Source organism: Grampus griseus, assembly GCF_964374135.1.
Source record: "Grampus griseus genome assembly, chromosome: 11".
NCBI classification, from domain to species: domain Eukaryota; kingdom Metazoa; phylum Chordata; class Mammalia; order Artiodactyla; family Delphinidae; genus Grampus; species Grampus griseus.
Window position 1 is genome coordinate 82,540,515 of NC_139005.1, and position 20,937 is coordinate 82,561,451.

Genomic DNA, 20,937 nt, shown 5'->3' on the forward strand with positions numbered 1-20,937 from the left:
AACGGCAAAAAAGTAGATGCGTACAAAATGTTGTTCCTTTAGTTATATAATATTCATGATATATATTGTAGTATATATTATATACCATATTGTATATTGTTTCATAATATATATCCTTTAGTTATGTTATATAATACTCTATAACATATTGTATTTATAAATATCATGTTATATAATTTAATTGTATGATATTCATAATATATATTATTCTGGTAGTTTCCATTTAGTTTCACACATGCAGGGTCCCAATGCATAGTACGTTCATTGTGTATCCCAGCAAAGTCAATATGAGTAATTTAAGACATCCAGACAGGTCACTAATGACAAATATCAAAGGAACCATATCTTTACAATTGAGAAAAAATTATAGAGGCGCTACTGCAGTTGGAAAAGTAGGCTTTACATTCATTTTTAATACTTACTATTGAGTTGGCAAAGGGAACCAAAATCCCCAAAGCAAATAAGCCCAGAAGTGGTCCCCCAACCATGCCAAATATGCTGAGTGCGGCCTACAAAAATAATAAAAAGTCATCAGTTAGCAATCTCAAATTCAAAGTTAAAATGCTTTAATGTAATTTCATCAGGATGAGGATTTAAAGTATTCAGCCTCCTCCTGACATTCATGGCAGCCTTGCCATTGACAAAGAGAACTTGGAAGCTTCTTCTCAGTCGCAAGTTCCATCAGTTCATTCAAGTACCCTTAATAAGAAAAGCAAAATGCAAAGAGGTTAGAGAATCATGAAACAAGAGGGACACTACTCCTCCTGGTATTGTTCTTGTAGATATTAATAATCAACCACATCACTTCTTTGTGCCTTGGTAGTCTCAAAATCCCCTGCAAAAGCAGATTGTGGATAAGTACTGCTAAGAGACCACAGGTGGCAATGAAACCCAATGCTATCCTTGATTTCCTAAGGAAAGAATAGAATGAGAAGTATGGTTAAAAAAAAGATTGGGGGCAATCGGGAAGATGGCGGAAGAGTAAGACGCGGAGATCACCTTCCTCCTCACAGGTACACCAGAAATACATCTACACGTGGAAAAACTCCTACAGAACACCTACTGAACGCTGGCAGAAGACCTCACACCTCCCCAAAGGCAAGAAACTCCCCACGTACCTGGGTAGGGAAAAAGAAAAAAGAATAAACAGAGACAAAAGGATAGGGACGGGACCTGCACCAGTGGGAGGGAGCTGTGAAGGAGGAAAAGTTTCCATACACTAGGAAGCCCCTTCGCCGGCGGAGACTGCGGGTGGCGGAGGGAGAAAGCTTCGGATCCACGGAGGAGAGAGCGCGCAGCAACAGGGGTGCGGAGGGCAAAGCGGGGAGATTCCCCGCACAGAGGATCGGTGCCGACCGGCACTCACCAGCCCAAGAGGCTTGTCTGCTCACCCACCGGGGCGGGCGGGGCTGGGAGGCTTCGGTGGAGCGCAGGGAGAGGACTGGTGTTGGCGGCGTGAACACAGCCTGAAGAGGGCTAGTGCGCCACGGCTAGCCGGGAGGGAGTCTGGGGAAAAGTCTGTAGCTGCCGAAGAGGCAAGAGACTTTTTCTTCCCTCTTTGTTTCCTGGTGCGCAAAGAGAGGGGATTAAGAGCGCTGCTTAAAGGAGCTCCACAGACGGGCGCGAGCCGCGGCTTACAGCGTGGGCCCCAGAGACAGGCATGAGACGCTAAGGCTGCTGCTGTCGCCACCAAGAAGCCTGTGTGCGAGCACAGGTCACTATCCACACCACCCCTCCCGGGAGCCTGTGCAGCTCGCCACTTCCAGGGTCCCAAGATCCAGGGACAACTTCCCTGGGAGAACGCACGGCGCGCCTCAGGCTGGTGCAACGTCACGCCGGCCTCTGCCACCGCAGGCTCATCACGCATCCACACCCCTCCCTCCCCTACGTCCTGAATGAGCCCCCGAAGCAGCTGCTCCTTTAACCCCGTCCTGTCTGAGCGAAGAACAGACGCCTTCCGGCAACCTACACGCAGAGGCAGGGCCAAATCCAAAGCTGAGCCCCGGGAGCTGTGCGAACAAAGAAGAGAAAGGGAAATCTCTCCCAGCAGCCTCAGAAGCAGCGGATTAAAGCTCCACAATCAACTTGATGTGCCCTGCATCTCTGGAATACCTGAATAGACAATGAATCATCCCAAATTGAGGAGGTGGACTTTCAGAGCAAGATTTATTATTTTTTCCCATTTTCCTCTTTTTGTGAATGTGTATGTGTATGCCTCTGTGTGAGATTTTGTCTGTATAGCTTTGCTTTCACCATTTGTCCTAGGGTTCTATTTGTCTGGTTTTCAAAAAAAATTTTTTTTCTTAATAATTATTTTTTCTTTTAATAACTTTATTTTAATTTTTCCTTCCTTCCTTCCTCCCTTCCTTCCTCCCTCCCTCCCTCCCTTCCTTTCTTTCTTTCTTTCTTCTTTTTCTCCCTTTTACTCTGAGCTGGGTGGATGAAAGGCTCTTGGTGCTGCAGCCAGGAGTCACTGCTGTGCCTCTGAGGTAGGAGAGCCAACTTCAGGACACTGGTCTACAAGACACCTCCAAGCTCCAAATAATATCAAACGTGAAAATCTCCCAGAGATCTCCATCTCAACACCAGCACCCAGCTTCACTCAACGACCAGCAAGCTACAGTGCTGGACACCTCTATGCCAAACAACAAGCAAGACAGGAACACAACCCCACCCATTAGCAGAGAGGCTGCCTAAAATCATAATAAGTCCACAGACACCCCAAAACACATCTCCAGACGTGGACCTGCCTACCAGAAAGACAAGATCCAGCCTCATCCACCAGAACACAGGCACTAGTCCCCTCCACCAGGAAGCCTACACAACCCACTGAACCAACTTTAGCCACTGGGGACAGACACCAAAAACAACGGGAACTACGAACCTGCAGCCTGCAAAAAGGAGACCCCAAACACAGTAAGATAAGCAAAATGAGAAGACAGAAAAACACACAGCAGATGAAGGAATAAGATGAAAACCCACCAGACCTAACAAATGAGGAGGAAACAGGCAGTCTACCTGAAAAAGAATTCAGAATAATGATAGTAAAGATGATCCAAAATCTTGGAAATAGAATAGACAAAATGCAAGAAACATTTAACAAGGACCTAGAAGAACTAAAGATGAAACAAGCAATGATAAACAACACAATAAATGAAATGAAAAATACTCTAGATGGGATCAATAGCAGAATAACTGAGGCAAAAGAATGGATAAGTGAACTTCAAGATAAAATAGTGGAAATAACTACTGCAGAGCAGAATAAAGAAAAAAGAATGAAAAGAACTGAGGACAGTCTCAGAGACCTCTGGGACAATTTTAAATGCACCAACATTCGAATTATAGGGGTTCCAAAAGAAGAAGAGAAAAAGAAAGGGACTGAGAAAATATTTGAAGAGATTATAGTTGAAAACTTCCCTAATATGGGAAAGGAATTAGTTAATCAAGTCCAGGAAGCACAGAGAGTCCATACAGGATAAATCTAAGGAGAAACATGCCAAGACACATATTAATCAAACTGTCAAAAATTAACTACAAAGAAAACATATTAAAAGCAGCAAGGGAAAAATAACACACAAGGGAATCCCCATAAGGTTAACAGCTGATTTTTCAGCAGAAACTCTGCAAGCCAGAAGGGACTGGCAAGACATATTTAAAGTGGTGAAGGAGAAAAACCTACAACCAAGATTACTCTACCCAGCAAGGGTAGATTTGATAGAGAAATTAAAACATTTACAGTCAAGCAAAAGCTGAGAGAGTTCAGCACCACCAAACCAGCTTTACAACAAATGCTAAAGGAACTTCTCTAGGCAAGAAACACAAGAGAAGGAAAAGACCTACAATAACAAACGCAAAACAATTAAGAAAATGGGAATAGGAACATACATATCTATAATTACCTTAAATGTAAATGGATTAAATGCTCCCACCAAAAGACACAGACTGGCTGAATGGATACAAAAACAAGACCCATATATATGCTGTCTACAAGAGACACACTTCAGACCTAAAGACACATACAGACTGAAAGTAAGGGGATGGAAAAATATATTCCATGCATATGGAAACCAAAGGAAAGCTGGAGTAGCAATTCTCATATCAGACAAAATAGACGTTAAAATAAAGACTATTAGAAGAGACAAAGAAGGACACTACATAATGATCAAGGGAAAAATCCAAGAAGAAGATATAACAATTGTAAATATTTATGCACCCAACATAGGAGCACCTCAATACATAAGGCAAATACTAACAGCCATAAAAGGGGAAATCAACAGTAACACATTCATAGTAGGGGACTTTAACACCCCACTTTCACCAATGGACAGATCATCCAAAATGAAAATAAATAAGGAAACACAAGCTTTAAATGATACATTAAACAAGATGGGCTTAATTGATATTTATAGGACATTCCATCCAAAAACAACAGAATACACATTTTTCTCAAGTGCTCATGGAACATTCTCCAGGATAGATCATACCTTGGGTCACAAATCAAGCCTTGGCAAATTTAAGAAAATTGAAATTGTATCAAGTATCTTTTCTGAACACAACGCTATGAGACTAGATATCAATTACAGGAAAAGATCTGTAAAAAATACAAACACTTGGAGCCTAAACAATACACTACTTAATAACGAAGTGATCACTGAAGAAATCAAAGAGGAAATAAAAAAATACCTAGAAACATATGATAAAGGAAACACGACGACCCAAAACCTATGGGATGCAGCAAAAGTAGTTCTAAGAGGGAAGTTTATAGCAATACAATCCTACCTTAAGAAACAGGAAACATCTCGAATAAACAACCTAACCTTGCACCTAAAGCAATTAGAGAAAGAAGAACAAAAAACCTCAAAGTTAGCAGAAGGAAAGAAATCATAAAGATCAGATCAGAAATAAATGAAAAAGAAATGAAGGTAATGATAGCAAAGATCAATAAAACTAAAAGCTGTTTCTTTGAGAAGATAAACAAAATTGATAAACCATTAGCCAGACTCATCAAGAAAAAAAGGGAGAAGACTCAAATCAATAGAATTAGAAATGAAAAAGGAGAAGTAACAACTGACACTGCAGAAATACAAAAGATCATGAGAGATTACTACAAGCAACTCTATGCCAATAAAATGGACAACTTGGAAGAAATGGACAAATTCTTAGAAATGCACAACCTGCCAAGACTGAATCAGGAAGCAATAGAAAATACGAACAGACCAATCACAAGCACTGAAATTGAAACTGTGATTAAAAATCTTCCAACAAACAAAAGCCCAGGACCACATGGCTTCACAGGCAAATGCTATCAAACATTTAGAGAAGAGCTAACACCTATCCTTCTCAAACTCTTCCAAAATATAGCAGAGGAAGGAACACTCGCAAACTCATTCTACGAGGCCACTATCACCCTGATACCAAAACCAGACAAGGATGTCACAAAGAAAGAAAACTACAGGCCAATATCACTGATGAACATAGATGCAAAAATCCTCAACAAAATACTAGCAAACAGAATCCAACAGCATATTAAAAGGATCATACACCATGATCAAGTGGGGTTTATCCCAGAAATGCAAGGATTCTTCAATATACGCAAATCAATCAACGTGATACACCACATTAACAAATTGAAGGAAAAAACCATATGATCATCTCAATAGATGCAGAAAAAGCTTTCGACAAAATTCAACACCCATTTATGATAAAACCCTGCAGAAAGTAGGCACAGAGGGAACTTTCCTCAACATAATAAAGGCCATATATGACAAACCCACAGCCAACATCATCCTCAATGGTGAAAAACTGAAAGCATTTCCACTAAGATCAGGAACAAGACAAGGTTGCCCACTCTCAGCACTCTTATTCAACATAGTTTTGGAAGTTTTAGCCACAGCAATCAGAGAAGAAAAGGAAATAAAAAGAATCCAAATCGGACAAGGAGAAGTAAAGCTGTCATTGTTTGCAGATGACATGATACTATATACAGAGAATCCTAAAGATGCTACCAGAAAACTAATATAGCTAATCAATGAATTTGGTAAAGTAGCAGGATACAAAATTAATGCTCAGAAATCTTTGGCATTCCTATACATTAATGATGAAAAATCTGAAAGTGAAATCAAGAAAACACTCCCATTTACCATTGCAACAAAAAGAATAAAATATCTAGGAATAAACCTACCTAAGGAGACAAAAGACCTGTATGCAGAAAATTATAAGACACTGATGAAAGAAATTAAAGATGATACAAACAGATGGAGAGATATACTATGTTCTTGGATTGGAAGAACCAACATTGTGAAAATGACTCTATTACCCAAAGCAATCTACAGATTCAATGCAATCCCTATGAAACTACCACGGGCATTTTTCACAGAACTAGAACAAAAAATTTCACAATTTGTATGGAAACAAAAAGACCCCAAACAGCCAAAGCAATCTTGAGAATGAAAAACGGAGGTGGAGGAATCAGACTCCCTGACTTCAGACTATACTACAAAGCTACAGTAATCAAGACAGTATGGTACTGGCACAAAAACAGAAAGATAGATCAATGGAACAGCATAGAAAGCCCAGAGATAAACCCACGCACATATGGTCACCTTATCTTTGATAAAGGAGGCAGGAATGTACAGTGGAGAAAGGACAGCCTCTTCAATAAGTGGTACCGGGAAAACTGGACAGGTACATGTAAAAGTATGAGATTAGATCACTCCCTAACACCATACACAAAAATAAGCCCCAAATGGATTAAAGACCTAAATGTAAGGCCAGAAACTATCAGACTCTTAGAGGAAAACATAGGCAGAACACTCTATGACATAAATCACAGCAAGATCCTTTTTGACCCACCTCCTAGAGAAAGGGAAATAAAAACAAAAATAAACAAATGGGACCTAATGAAACTTAAAAGCTTTTGCATAGCAAAGGAAACCATAAACAAGACAAAAAGACAACCCTCAGAATGGGAGAAAATATTTGCAAATGAAGCAACTGACAAAGGATTAATCTCCAAAATTTACAAGCAGCTCATGCAGCTCAGTATGAAAAAAATAAAAAACCCAATCCAAAAATAGGCAGAAGACCTAAATAGACATTTCTCCAAAGAAGATATACAGACTGCCAACAAACACGTGAAAGAATGCTCAACATCATTAATCATTAGAGAAATGCAAATCAAAACTACAGTGAGATATCATCTCACACCAGTCAGAATGGCCATCATCAAAAAATCTAGAAAGAATAAATGCTGGAGAAGATGTGGAGAAAAGGGAACACTCTTGCACTGCTGGTGGGAATGTGAATTGGTACAGCCACTGTGGAGAACAGTATGGAGGTTCCTTAAAGAACTACAAATAGTACTACCATATGACCCAGCAATCCCACTTCTGGGCATATACCCTGAGAAAACCATAATTCAAGAAGAGTCATGTACCAAAATGTTCATTGCAGCTCTATTTACAATAGCCAGGACATGGAAGTAACCGAAGTGTCCATCGACAGATGAACAGATAAAGAAGATGTGGCACATATATACAATGGAATATTACTCAGCCATAAAAAGAAACGAAATTGAGCTATTTGTAATGAGGTGGATGGACCTAGAGTCTGTCATACAGAGTGAAGTAAGTCAGAAAGAGACAGACAAATACCATATGGTAACACATATATATGGAATTTAAGGAAAAAAATGTCATGAAGAACCTAGGGGTAAGACAGGAATAAAGATACAGACCTACTAGAGAATGGACTTGAGGATATGGGCAGGGGGAAGCGTAAGCTGTTACAAAGTGAGAGAGTGGCATGGACATATATACACTACTAAACGTAAAATAGATAGCTAGTGGGAAGCAGCCGCATAGCACAGGGAGATCAGCTCAGTGCTTTGTGACCACCTAGAGGGGTGGGATAGGGAGGGTGGGAGGGAGGGAGACGCAAGAGGGAAGAGATATGGGAACATATGTATATGTATAACTGATTCACTTTTTTATAAAGCAGAAACTAACACACCATTGTAAAGCAATTATACTCCAATAAAGATGTTAAAAAAAAAGATCAAATCATGTAGAAAGATTTAAACCTTACTAATTGCAATCTTTGCTTTGATGTAGAGATGCGAAAATCATGATAGTGAAATAAAATGTACAGTATGAAGAATAGAGAAAGGCAAAATGCTGAAAATTTCAAGAGATGTGTGTTCCCAGTATTCAAATGGCTAATTTTTGAAAGTGGACAGAACCGTAAAAGAAGTATCAGGGACACACCGGTTTGTCCACAGAGTAAAAGTGACAGAACAGAATGAATAAATCAGAAAATATATATATATGCTCAAGAAAAATTTTAGAGCATACAGACTGCAGTCCTGGGTTAAAAAAAAAAAGAAAAAGAAGCTTACCTCGTGGACTAGGGAAAGGAGTGAGGATATTATGACAGAGGAGAACTAGTGTTTGAGGAGGATATGGACTCGGAATACGATCCTAAGGAGTCATTTCACAGCATCTCTTGAACCAGAGTCCAGTAGGAAGGAAGGTAGACTTTAGGCAAAATGTGAAAGAAGTCACTTGGCCCATGTAGTGGTCACTGCGACAGTGTGACCTAGAGCCAGTTTTGGAGATATAAGGAATATACCCCCCAAAATACCCATCTCAGGAAATAAGACCTTGGCTAGAGAGAAAGCAAGGAAGAGTTGCCTTGGAGCTATGATGACTCTCCTAGAATATCTCATTATCTATACTCAGGCCAGAGCTGGTATATGAAAAAGGGGAAATCAACCACAATAAGAACTATAAGTAATAATGCAGACTATGGAGGAAAGCACACAAAGAGTTGTTTTGTTGGTTATGGCTTAGTTGTACCAGGTAAGCTTAGAGCTTCTGGACCTAACTCATTCATTCACTAATTCATATAATCAGAATGAGGTCACACTGTTTTAACAACTGGTATGCCCTAAGCAACCACCAACCAGAAAGGACCCAAGTTGGGTCTGAAGCAGGAGCCTGGAGGACTTGCTGTGCCCAGCATTAACCTTCAAGTTTCTGGGTCCTGGTCCCAGAGTTGGAGCCCAGGTGGCCATGGAAGTTTCATGGACCACTTAGGTATGATCAGATAAGTAGATATTTATGAACCAATACATAAATAGGTACATTCAACCTGAATTTGTAGAATGTCTACTTTGTCCTGGACACTGCAGTAGGCACCAGGTATTTGATACAGTATCAAAGAACAATGTCATAATCCTCACCTTCATGGAGTTATAAACTATTTAGTAAAACAGACATTAAATGAGTAACTGCAATAAAGTATTGTAATGGGGATGATATGAGAAATACAAGGTGCTCTGGGAACATTTGGTAGAGGGGAACTCAAACCTATCCAGGGAACAGAAAGGGCCTTTTTGAAAAATAATGTTTAAGTTGAAACTTGAAGAACAAATAAGACTTAGACAGTTGAAGGGTACTCCAGACAGGGGGAAGAGTCCATGCTGAGGCTTGGATGCTAAAAACTGTGAAGTCCACTCAAGGTTCAGAAAGAAGAGGCTAGGGGACTTCCCTGGTGAGGCAGTGGATAAGACTCCACACTCCCAATGCAGGGGGCCCAGGTTTGATCCCTGGTCAGGGGACTAGATCCCACATGCATGCCACAACTAAGAGTTCACATGCCACAACTAAGAAGCTCGCATGCTGCAACGAAGTAGCCCACCTGACACAACGAAGGAGCCCACCTGCCTCAACTAAGACCCAGCACAACCAAGTAAGTAAATAAATAAATATTTTTTTAAAAAACAGGCTATTCCAAAGATTAGTCTGTCCTCTCCATTCCAACACTTCCAAAGAAGCAAGACAGTTTTCCAACACAAAAATGCTCTCTAACAAAAATTTAGCAAATGCCACAAGACATGAAGGACTCTTTAGGCAATAAAAAATGTATTTCCACTCATAGGAAGATGGAGTAGGTGTACTTTTCCCTATTCCTCCTGCTAATAAAACTAAGACTCCTGGACATTACATATAAAACAAACATAAGAAGAATCTAAAAGGTTGAGAGAAGACGGCAGACTAGCTAAGACTTCGGGACCTGAAGAACAATATAATGGTGAGGTCTCTGAGTTTTCTTTTTGGCCCACATATCCCAGTCTTAGAGCTGAAGAAGCTGGCAATCCAGAAATGACAATATGTGCAGGCCAAAAAAATCCAGCAAAGACCAGAAAAGGAGTAACTTAGCAAGAAAGAAAACTTTTAGATAATAACTGCTCAATTCCAGCCAAATGCCACAGAATAAACTGTTCCCCCACATACACATGCCAGAAAAGGCCAAGTAGGGAGCCTAGATTCCATCCCCAACCAGCCTATAACAAGGCACCTCATTCCCTCCCTGCTCAGGCAATGTCATAGGAGGCCTAATGGAGAATCAGGACTTTCACCATTGCCCAGCAGGAACAAGACCACCTTCACCATGATGTCAGTGGAGACTGTTCCCACCCAGCAAAATAAGAAATTCCTCCCTTGGATGTCAACAGAGGCCAACTTGGGAACCTGGACTTCTACATTCACCTGGCAGTAATGAGACAGCTCCCTCCCTTACACTGTTGAAGTGGTATCAGAGAAAGAAAATCAAAACAGAAGGTGCATGTAAGATCTATAGTCTCACCACATAATATAAAAATGTCCAGGTTTCAACTGAAGTTCACTTTTCAGAGCAGGAATTAGGAAGATCTCAAAATGAATGAAAAAAGACAATCAATAAATGCTGATAGAGAAGTGACAGATATATTAGAATTATTTCACAAATTTTCAAGCAGCCATGATAAAACTGCTTCAGCAATTAGAACATGCTTGAAACAAATGAAAAAGCAGAAGGCCTTAGCAAAAAAAAAAAAAAAAAAAAAAAAAGAAAGTATCAGCAAAAACATAGATGATATAAAGAAGAACAAAATGTAAATTTTAGAACTGAAAATATAATAACTTAAATAAAAATCTCAGTGGATAGGTTCAACAGCAGAATTGGGGGGACAGAGAAAAGAATCAGTGAACAGGAAGATAGACCAATAAAAACCACCCAATCTGAAAAAAACAGAAAATAGGCTTAAAAATCAGTCACCAGGACCTGTGTGAATATAACAAAAAATCTAACATTCATGTCATCCGAGTCTTAGGTAAGAAAAGAAAGAGAGTGGGGCTGAAAAGTACTCAAAGAAATAATGTTTGAACTTCCCAAATTTGGCAAGAAACATAAACCTACAGATTCAAAAGCTAAGCAAACTACAAACAGAATAAACCCAAAGAAAAACATGCCAAGACACGTTGTAATTAAACTTCTGTAAACTAACTTCAAAGAAAAATTTCTGAAAGCAGCCAGAGGAAAAAAAATGACACCTTACCTATAGGGGAAAACAATTAGAATGGCAGCAGATTTCTCCTTAAAAATAATGGAAGCCAGAAGAAAGCGGCACAATATTTTTCAAGTGTTGGAAAAAAAGAACTGTCAACTCAGAATCCTATACCTGGCAAAAATATCATTTGGGAATAAAGGGGAAATCAATACATTCTCAGATAAAGGGAAACTAAGAAAATTTGTTGCCAGCAGACTTATCCTTAAAGGAATGGCTAAAGGAAGTTCTCTAAATAGAAGGGAAATAGTAAAAGAAGGAACCTTGAGAAATCAGGAAGAAAGAAAGAACACAATAAGCAAAAATAAATATAATAGGCTTTCCTCCTCCTCTTGAGTTTTCTAAATCATGTTTGATTGTTGAAGCAAAAATTATAACACTGTCTAATGTAATTCAAAATGTATGCAGAGTAAATATTTAAGACAGTTGTGTTATAAACTGGGTAAAGAGACAGAAATGAGGTAAGATTTCTATACTTTACTCGGATTGGTAAAAGGACAAAACAAGTAGACTGTGATAAGTTATGTATATACACATAAAGCAACAAATGAAAATGCTACACTAAGAGAAAACTCAAAACAATATAGAGAGATCAAAATGGGATTCTAAAAAATGTTTAAGTATCCCACTTAAAAAATGAAAACAGAAAGAACAAACATAACAAAAAACAGCAGACTTAAGCCCTAATATTCCAGTAATTATACTAAATTTTAGAAGTCTAAATACCCCAATAAAAAGACAGAGATTGGCAAGATGGATTTAAAAACATAACCCAACTATATGCTGTCTACAAAAAACTCACTTAAGATATAATGATATAGTCAAGTTCAAAGTAAAAGGATATCATGTAAACATTAATCAAAGGAAAGCAGGAGTACTATTAACTATTTAATATCAGATAAAGTAGTTTTCAGACAAAGAAAATTATCAGAGAGGAACATTATATAATGATAAGAGGACTAATTCACCAAGAAGCCATCGAAATCCTAAATGTATATGCACCAAACAAAAGAACTGCAAAATACAAGCAAAAACTAAGAGAACTAAAAGGGAAAGAGACAACTACACACTATAGGTTGAGAATTCACCACTTCTGTCAACAATTGATAAAAACAAATAAGCGTAAAATCAGAAGGATACAGAAGAACTCAGCACCATCAATGAGCAGGATCTAACTGACACCTGTTGAACACTATGCTTAACAACAGCAGAGTACACATTCTTTTCAGGTGCCCATGTAACAGATACCAAAATACTATATCCTGGGCCATAAAACAGACCTCAACAAATTTAAAAGAATTAAAATCATACAGAATGTGTTCTCTGACCACATTGGAATGAAATTAGAAATCAATAGCTGAAAGATAACAGGAAAATCTCCAACAATTGGAAACTAAGTAACATACTTTTAAATAATCTACAGGTCAAAAGGACATATCAAAGGAAATTTTAAAACTCCAATACAAAATATGAAAAGTTATGGGACATAGCTAAAAGTGCTGAGAGGGAGATTTTTAGCAATTAGTGCACACATTACAAAAAAGTCTCAAATCAGTAATCTAGTGTCACACCTCAAGAAGAGCAAAATAAACCCAAAGCAAGCAGAAGGAAGAAAATAATGAAGATAATTTTAAAAAGCAATGATTTAAAACAGAAAAATGATACAGAAAATCAATGAAACAAGAAGCTAGTTCTTTCAAAATATGAATAAAAATTGACAAACCTCTAGCAAGACTAAAAAAAGAGATAAAAGATAAAATTACCAATATTATGAATAAAACAGGAGATATCACTAAAAACCCTGCAGACATCAAAAGTGTAATAAGGGGATACTATGAATAATTCCACACACCTAAATTTGACAACTTAGATGAAATGGAGCAATTCCTCAAAAACACAAACTACCATAATTCATCCACTATGAAACAGATAATTTGAACAGCTATAACTATTAAGGAAACTGAATTCATAATTTTTAAACTCCCAAAAAAGAAAGCCCCAAGCCCAGATGGTTTCACTAGAGTATTCTACCAAACACTTAAAGATGAATTAACACCAATTTTACACAATCTCTTCCAGAAAATAGGAGAGAACTCTTCCCAATTTATTTTATGAAGCTGGTATGACCCTAACACCAAAACCAAGAAAAGGCATTACAAAAAAATATTACCACAGATCAGCATCTCTCATGAATATAGATGCAAAAATTCTTAGCATACTATCAGCAAAGAGAGTTCAGCAATATATAAAAATAACTATACACCATGACCAAGAGAAGAATATTCCAGGAATGCAATGCCAGCTTAAAATTTGAAAATCAATCAGCATAATACACCATGTTAAAGGGCTAAAGAAGAAAATCATATTGTCATATCGAATGCTGCAGAAAAACCATTTGACAAAATTCAACACTCATCCATGATAAAAACTCTCAGAAAAATAGGAATAGAGGGGAATTTCCTTAATTTGGTAAAGGGCATGTACAAAAATCCTACAGGTAATGTACTCAAGAATGAACCACTGAATGCTTTTCTCATTCAGATTGGAGAACAAGGCAATGATGTCCACTTTCACCACTCTTATTCAACATGATGTGGAAGTTGAAGCCAGGGCAATAAGGAAATTAAAGGTACATATACAGATTGGAAAAGAAGATATAAAACTATCCCAATTTGAAGATGATATAATTTTATCTGTAGAAAATCCCAGGAACTAATAAGTTCAGCAAGGTCACAGGATACAAACAAATATACAAAAATCAATTGTATCTTTATATAATAACAAACACATGGACACCAACATTAAGAATACAATACTGTGTACAATCACTCAAAAAAAAATGAAATACTTAGGTGTAAATCTAACTAAATATAAACATGACTTGTATATGAAAATTACACAGTAGTGGTGGAAAAGAAATCATAGAAAATCTAAATAAATGAAGAGATACACTACGTTCATGGATTAAAAGATTCGACACAGTAAAAATGTCAGTTCTTCCCAAATTGCTTTACAGGTTTAAGGCAATCCTATCAAAAACTAAGCAGGATATTTTTTAGATATAGAGATTATTCTAAACTTTATATGGGAAGGAAAAGGAACTAGAACAGTTAAAACAATTTTGAAAAATAAGAATAAAGTGGGAGGAATCAGTACTTCTGAATTCAAGACTTATTACAGAGCTATAGTAATCAAGACTGTATGATCTTGGCAGATGGACAGACACATAGATCAATGGAATAGAACAAAGAAACCACAAATAGACCCACACAAATATGCCCCACTGATTTTTCTCATAGGTGCAAAGGCAATTCAATGGAAGAAAGACAGCTTTCACAACACGTGGTGTTAGAGCAACAGGACATCCACCGGGAAAAGGGAAAAAAAGAACATCAACCTAGGTCTCATACCATTGAGGGAACTGGGTAAAGGGTATATGGGATCTCTCTGTATTATTTCTTAGTATTGCATGTAAATCTATAATGATCTCAAAATGGAAAGATTAATTAACAAAATTTTTTTAAAGAATTTAGTCATCTATGTTCCTTGGTATGTCTACGTGTAGACATATAGAGAGAAAAGTCTGTAAGGATGGTCACATCAACACTTAAAAAAAAAAAAAGGAAAAGAAGAAGAATTTAGTGACTATGACTCAAACCTTCCAGGATTAGCTCTTACCTGCAACAGAGCTCCCATTAGTGATGCCAGTGCAGCCATTCCAATACACAAAGCTCCAAACAGCACACCTAGATGGATGATGTAAAAGCCATTGTAAAATCCAGACTCAGAGGATTAGAATTCTCAATAGAATAAGCTATCACACCTTGATTCAAAGTACATAATATGACTATAATAAAGAATGGCCACCTCTCTCAGAGCCAGCTAAAAAAGGAAAGGGAACTAGTATGCAAAGAGGAAAGAAAACACTGATATTGTGGCCCAGGATTAATTACATTAGGTTATATAGGTAAAGATTCCCTAAAATTAACTATAGAGATTTAAAACCTAATAACTATTGTGTTATTAATGTAATCCTCCATAAACATTTGTTGGTAAAGGAAGGTTCAGGGAGCTTCTGGGTTGGCGACACGTGGTATGCTCAGAGAGGACATGGATGCTCCATGCCCTTTTCCATATCTTGCCATATTCATCTCTTCCATCTGGCTGTTTTTGAGTTATATCCTTTTACAACAAACCAGCAATCTAAAAAAGTCTTCCAACCTCTGGCCTGGCTTAGAACATCACTGGTTCTACTGATGTCCTACATCCTTCCCAGATTGCATGCCAGCATGCCATTGCTTCTCAGAGCCGTGTGTCTGACAGGGTTTTGGTGCTCTGGCCGGCTGTCAGGCCTGAGCCTCTGAGGTGGGAGGGCTGAGTTCAGGACATTGGTCCACCAGACACTCCTGGCCCCATTTAATATCAATCAGCTGGAGCTCTCCCAGAGATCCCCGACTCAATGCTAAGATCCAGCTCCACTCAACAACCAGCAAGCTCCAGTGCTGGACACCCCATGCCAAACAACTAGCAAGAAAGGAACACAACCCCACCTATTAGCAGAGAAGCTGCCTAAAATCATAATAAGTTCACAGACACACCAAAACACACCACTGACATGGTCTTGCCCGCCAGAAAGACAAGATCCAGCCTCATGCACCAGAACACAGGCACCAGTTCCCTCCACCAGGAAGCCTACACAACCCACTGAATCAATCTTACCCACTGGGAGCAGACACCAAAAAAACCAGGAACTAAAAACCTGCAGCCTACTAAAGGAGACCCCAAACACAGTAAGTTAAGCAAAATGAGGAGACAGAGAAATACGCCAGATGAAGGAGCAAGGTAAAAACCCAACAGTCAAACAAATGAACAGGAAATAGGCAGTCTACCTGAAAAAGAATTCAGAGGAATGATAGTAATGGAGAAAATATAAGGGATGTTTAACAAGGACCTAGGAGAACTAAAGAGCAAACAAAGATGAACAACACAATAAATGAAATTAAAAATTCTCTAGAAGGAATCAATAGAAGAATAACTGAGGCAGAAAAATGTAAAAGTCACCTGGAAGATAAAATAGTAGAAATAACTACCACAGAGCAGAATAAAGAAAAAAGAATGAAAAGAATTGAGGAAAATCTGATAGACCTCTGGGACAACATTAAACACACCAACGTTTGAATTATAGGGGTCCCAGAAGAAGAAGAGAAAAAAAAAAAGGGACTGAGAAAATATTTGAAGAGATTATAGCTGAAAACTTCCCTATTATGGGAAAGGAAATAGTCAATCAAGTACAGGAAGCGCAGAGAATCCCATATAGGATAAATCCAAAGAGAAACATGCCAAGACTCATATTAATCAAACCAGCAAAAATTAAATACAAAGAAAAAATATTAAAAGCAGCAAAGGAAAAGCAACAAATAACATACAAGGGAATCCCCATAAGGTTAATAGCTGATCTTTCAGCAGAAACTCTGCAAGCCAGAAGGGAGTGGCAGGACATATTTAAAGTGATGAAAGGAAAAACCTACAACCAAGATTACCCTACACAGCAAGGATCTCATTCAGATTGGTCGGAGAAATTAAAACCTTTATAGCCAAGCAAAAGCTACGAGAATTCAGCACCACCAAACCAACTTTACAGCAAATGCTAAAGGAACTTCTCTAGGCAGGAAACACAAGAGAAGGAAAAGACCCACAATAACAAACCCAAAACAATTAAGAAAATGGTAATGGGAACATACATATCGATAATTACCTTAAATGTAAATGGATTAAATGCTCCAGCAAAAAGACATAGACTGGCTGAACTGATAGAAGAACAAGACCCGTATGTATGCTGTCTACAACAGATACACTTCAGACTTAGGGACACATATGGACTGAAAGTGAAGGGATGGAAAAAGATATTCCATGCAAATGGAAATCAAAAGGAAGCTGGAGTAGCAATTCTCATATCAGACAAAATAGACTTTAAAATAAAGACTATTAGAAGAGACAAAGAAGGACACTACATAATGATCAAGGGATCAATCCAAGAAGAAGATATAACAATTGTAAATATTTATGCACCCAACATAGGAGCACCTCAATCCATAAGGTAAATGTTAACAGCCATAAAAGGGGAAATCGACAGTAACACAATAACAGTAGGGGACTTTAACACCATGCTTTCACCAATGGACAGATCATCCAAAATGTAAATAAATAAGGAAACACAAGCTTTAAATGATACATTAAACAAGATGGACTTAATTGATATTTATAGGACATTCCATCCAAAAACAACAGAATACACTTTCTTCTCAAGAGCCCATGGAACATTCTCCAGGATGGATATCTAGGGTCACAAATCAAGCCTTGGTAAATTTAAGAAAATTGAAATAATATCAAGTATCTTTTCCGACCACAATGCTATGAGATTAGATGTCAATTACAGGAAAAAATCTGTAAAAAATACAAACAAATGGAGGCTGTATAAACAATACACTAGTGTATTGAGGAGTAGGAAACGGAATCCAACAGCACATTAAAAGGATCACAAACCATGATCAAGTGGGATTTATCCTAGGAATGCAAGGATTCTTCTATAGATGCAAAGCAATCAATGTGATACACCATATTAACAAAGTGAAGGATGAAAACCATATGATCATCTCAATAGATACAGAAAAAGTTTTCGATCAAATTCAACACCCATTTATGATAACCCCCCCCCCCAGAAAGTAGGCACAGAGGGAATTTCCTCAACATAATAAAGGCCATATATGACAAACCCACAGCCAACATTGTCCTCAATGGTGAAATACTGAAACTATTTCTACTAAGATAAGGAACAAAACAAGGTTGCCCACTCTCACCCCTATTATTCAACATAGTTTAGCAAGGTTTAGCCACAGCAAACAGAGAAGAAAAAGAAATATGGGAATCCAAATTGGAAAAGAAGAAGTAAAACTGTCACTGTTTGCAGATGACATGATACTATACATAGAGAATCCTAAAGATGCTACCAGAAAACTCCTAGAGCTAATCAATAAATTTGTTAAAGTAGCAGGATACAAAATTAATGCTCAGAAATCTCTGGCATTCCTATACACTAATGATGAAAAATCTGAAAGAGAAATTAAGGAAGCACTCCCATTTACCAGTGCAACAAAAAGAATAAAATACCTAGGAATAAACCTTCCAAAGGAGATAAAAGACCTATATGCAGAAAACTATAAGACACTGATGAAAGAAATTAAAGATGATACAAACAGATGGAGAGATATACCATGTTCTTGGTTTGGAAGAATCAACATTGTGAAAATGACTCTACTACCCAAAGCAATCTACAGATTCAATGCAATCCCTACCAAACTACCACTGGCATTTTTCATAGAACTAGAATAAAAATTTTCACAATTTGAATGGAAACAAAAAAGACCCCAAATAGCCAAAACAATCTTGAGAAAGAAAAATGGAGCTGGAGGAATCAGGCACCCTGACTTCAGACTATACTACAAAGCTACAGTAATCAAGGCAGTGTGGTACTGGCACAAAAACAGAAATACAGATCAATGGAACAGGATAGAAAGTCCAGAGATAAACCCACACACGTATGGTCACCTTATCCTTGATAAAGGAGGCAAGAATATACAATGGAGAAAAGACAGCCTCTCTTCAATAAGGGTGCTGGGAAAACTGGACAGCTACATGTAAAAGAATGAAATTAGAACACTTCCTAACACCACACACAAAAATAAACTCAAAATGGATTAAAGACCTAAATGTAAGCCCAGACACTCTTAGAGGAAAACTCTTAGAGGAAAACTCTTAGAGGAAAACATAGGCAGAACACTCTATGACATTAATCACAGTAAGATCCTTTTTGACCCACCTCCTAGAGAAATGGAAATAAAATCAAAACTAAACAAATGGTACCTAATGAAACTTAAAATCTTTTGCATAGCAAAGGAAACCATAAACAAGACAAAAAGACAACCCTCAGAATGGGAGAAAATATTTGCAAACGAAGCAACTGACAAAGGATTAATCTCAAAAATTTACAAGCAGCTCATTCAGCTCAATATCAAAAAAACAAACAACCAAATCCAAAAATGGGCAGAAGACCTAAATAGACATTTCTCCAAAGAAGATATACAGACTGCCAACAAACACATGAAAGGATGCTCAACATCAGTAATCACTAGAGAAATGCAAATCAAAACTACAATGAAGTATCACCTCACACCAGTCAGAATGGCCATCATCAAAAAATCTACAAACAATAAATGCTGGAGAGGGTGTGGAGAAAAGGGAACACTCTTGCACTGTTGGTGGGAGTGTAAATTGATACAGCCACAATGGAGAACAGTATGAATGTTCCTTAAAAAACTAAAAATAGAACTACCATATGACCCAGCGATCCCCCTACTGGGCATATATCCTGAGAAAACCATAACTCAAAAAGATTCATGTACCATAATGTTCATTGCAGCTCTATTTACAATAGCCAGGACATGGAAGCAACCTAAGTGTCCATCAACAGATGAATGGATAAAGAAGATGTGGCACATATATACAATGGAATATTACTCAGCCTTAAAAAGAAACAAAATTGAGTTATTTGTAGTGAGGTGGATGGACCTTGAAACTGTCATACAGAGTGAAGTAAGTCAGAAAGAGAAAAACAAATACCATATGCTAACACATATGTATGGAATCTAAAAAAAAAAAAAAAGGTTCTGAAGAACCTAGGGGCAGGATAGGAATAAAGATGCAGATGTAGAGAATGGACTTGAGGACACAGGGATGGGAAAGGGTTAGCTGGGACGAAGTGAGAGAGTGGCATGGATATATATACACTACCAAACGTAAAATAGATAGCTAGTGGGAAGCAGCAGCACAGCACAGGGAGATCAGCTCAGTGCTTTGTGACCACCTAGAGGGGTGGAATAGGGAGGGTGGGAGGGAGACACAAAAGGGAGGCGATATGGGGATGTATGTGTATGTATAGCTGATTTACTCTGTCATAAAACAGAAACTAACACACCGTTGTAAAGCAATTATACTCCAATAAAGATGTTAAAAAAAAGGAAAGCTCAGGTGTCTGTTTTCAGTTTGCCAGAAATAGGACGCAATTCAGCTCTGCTCTGTATAACATGATGGGGGAAGGGAGTAATAAACTTCAGAAAGTCTTCCAAATTTAAGTGTTCATTTCTCCTGGGAAGTAGCAATCCACACCAAAGAGTGTTTTAGGACCTTTAACCTTCGCATAATCTCCATCAACATCCACAAACCTTTCCTATTAAGCTAGCAAAGAAAGGCAGTTTCAGGACAAGTATTATATTTCCCCTTCTACCAAACTATTTTCCTGAAACTTTATACAAATTCTCAAGCCAACGTCAGTGGTCAGCTTAAGGAATTTTTTTTTCTCTTTTGGCTTTCAGTATTTTCCAGATTTTCTCCAAGTATACATTTTGCTTTTAAAATTACTATGGGAAAAAAAATTTTTTTATTAAACCCACCCGCTATTCTTATTTTTAAAGACTTCCATTCAGCAAAAATCACCT

General features: G+C 37.9%; 1 protein-coding gene across 1 annotated transcript in view; it reads right to left on the reverse strand.

Annotated features, from left to right (window-relative positions):
* SLC5A8 (solute carrier family 5 member 8) overlaps positions 1 to 20,937 on the reverse strand; it is a gene marked incomplete at both ends in the record, with an annotated part of 61,432 nt that overhangs the window by 10,374 nt on the left and 30,121 nt on the right. The window contains 2 exons of the mRNA XM_082666674.1: positions 423 to 509; positions 15,065 to 15,132. Coding sequence (XP_082522800.1) covers positions 423 to 509; positions 15,065 to 15,132 — 155 coding nt within the window. The remainder of the gene's footprint in view (positions 1 to 422; positions 510 to 15,064; positions 15,133 to 20,937) is intronic.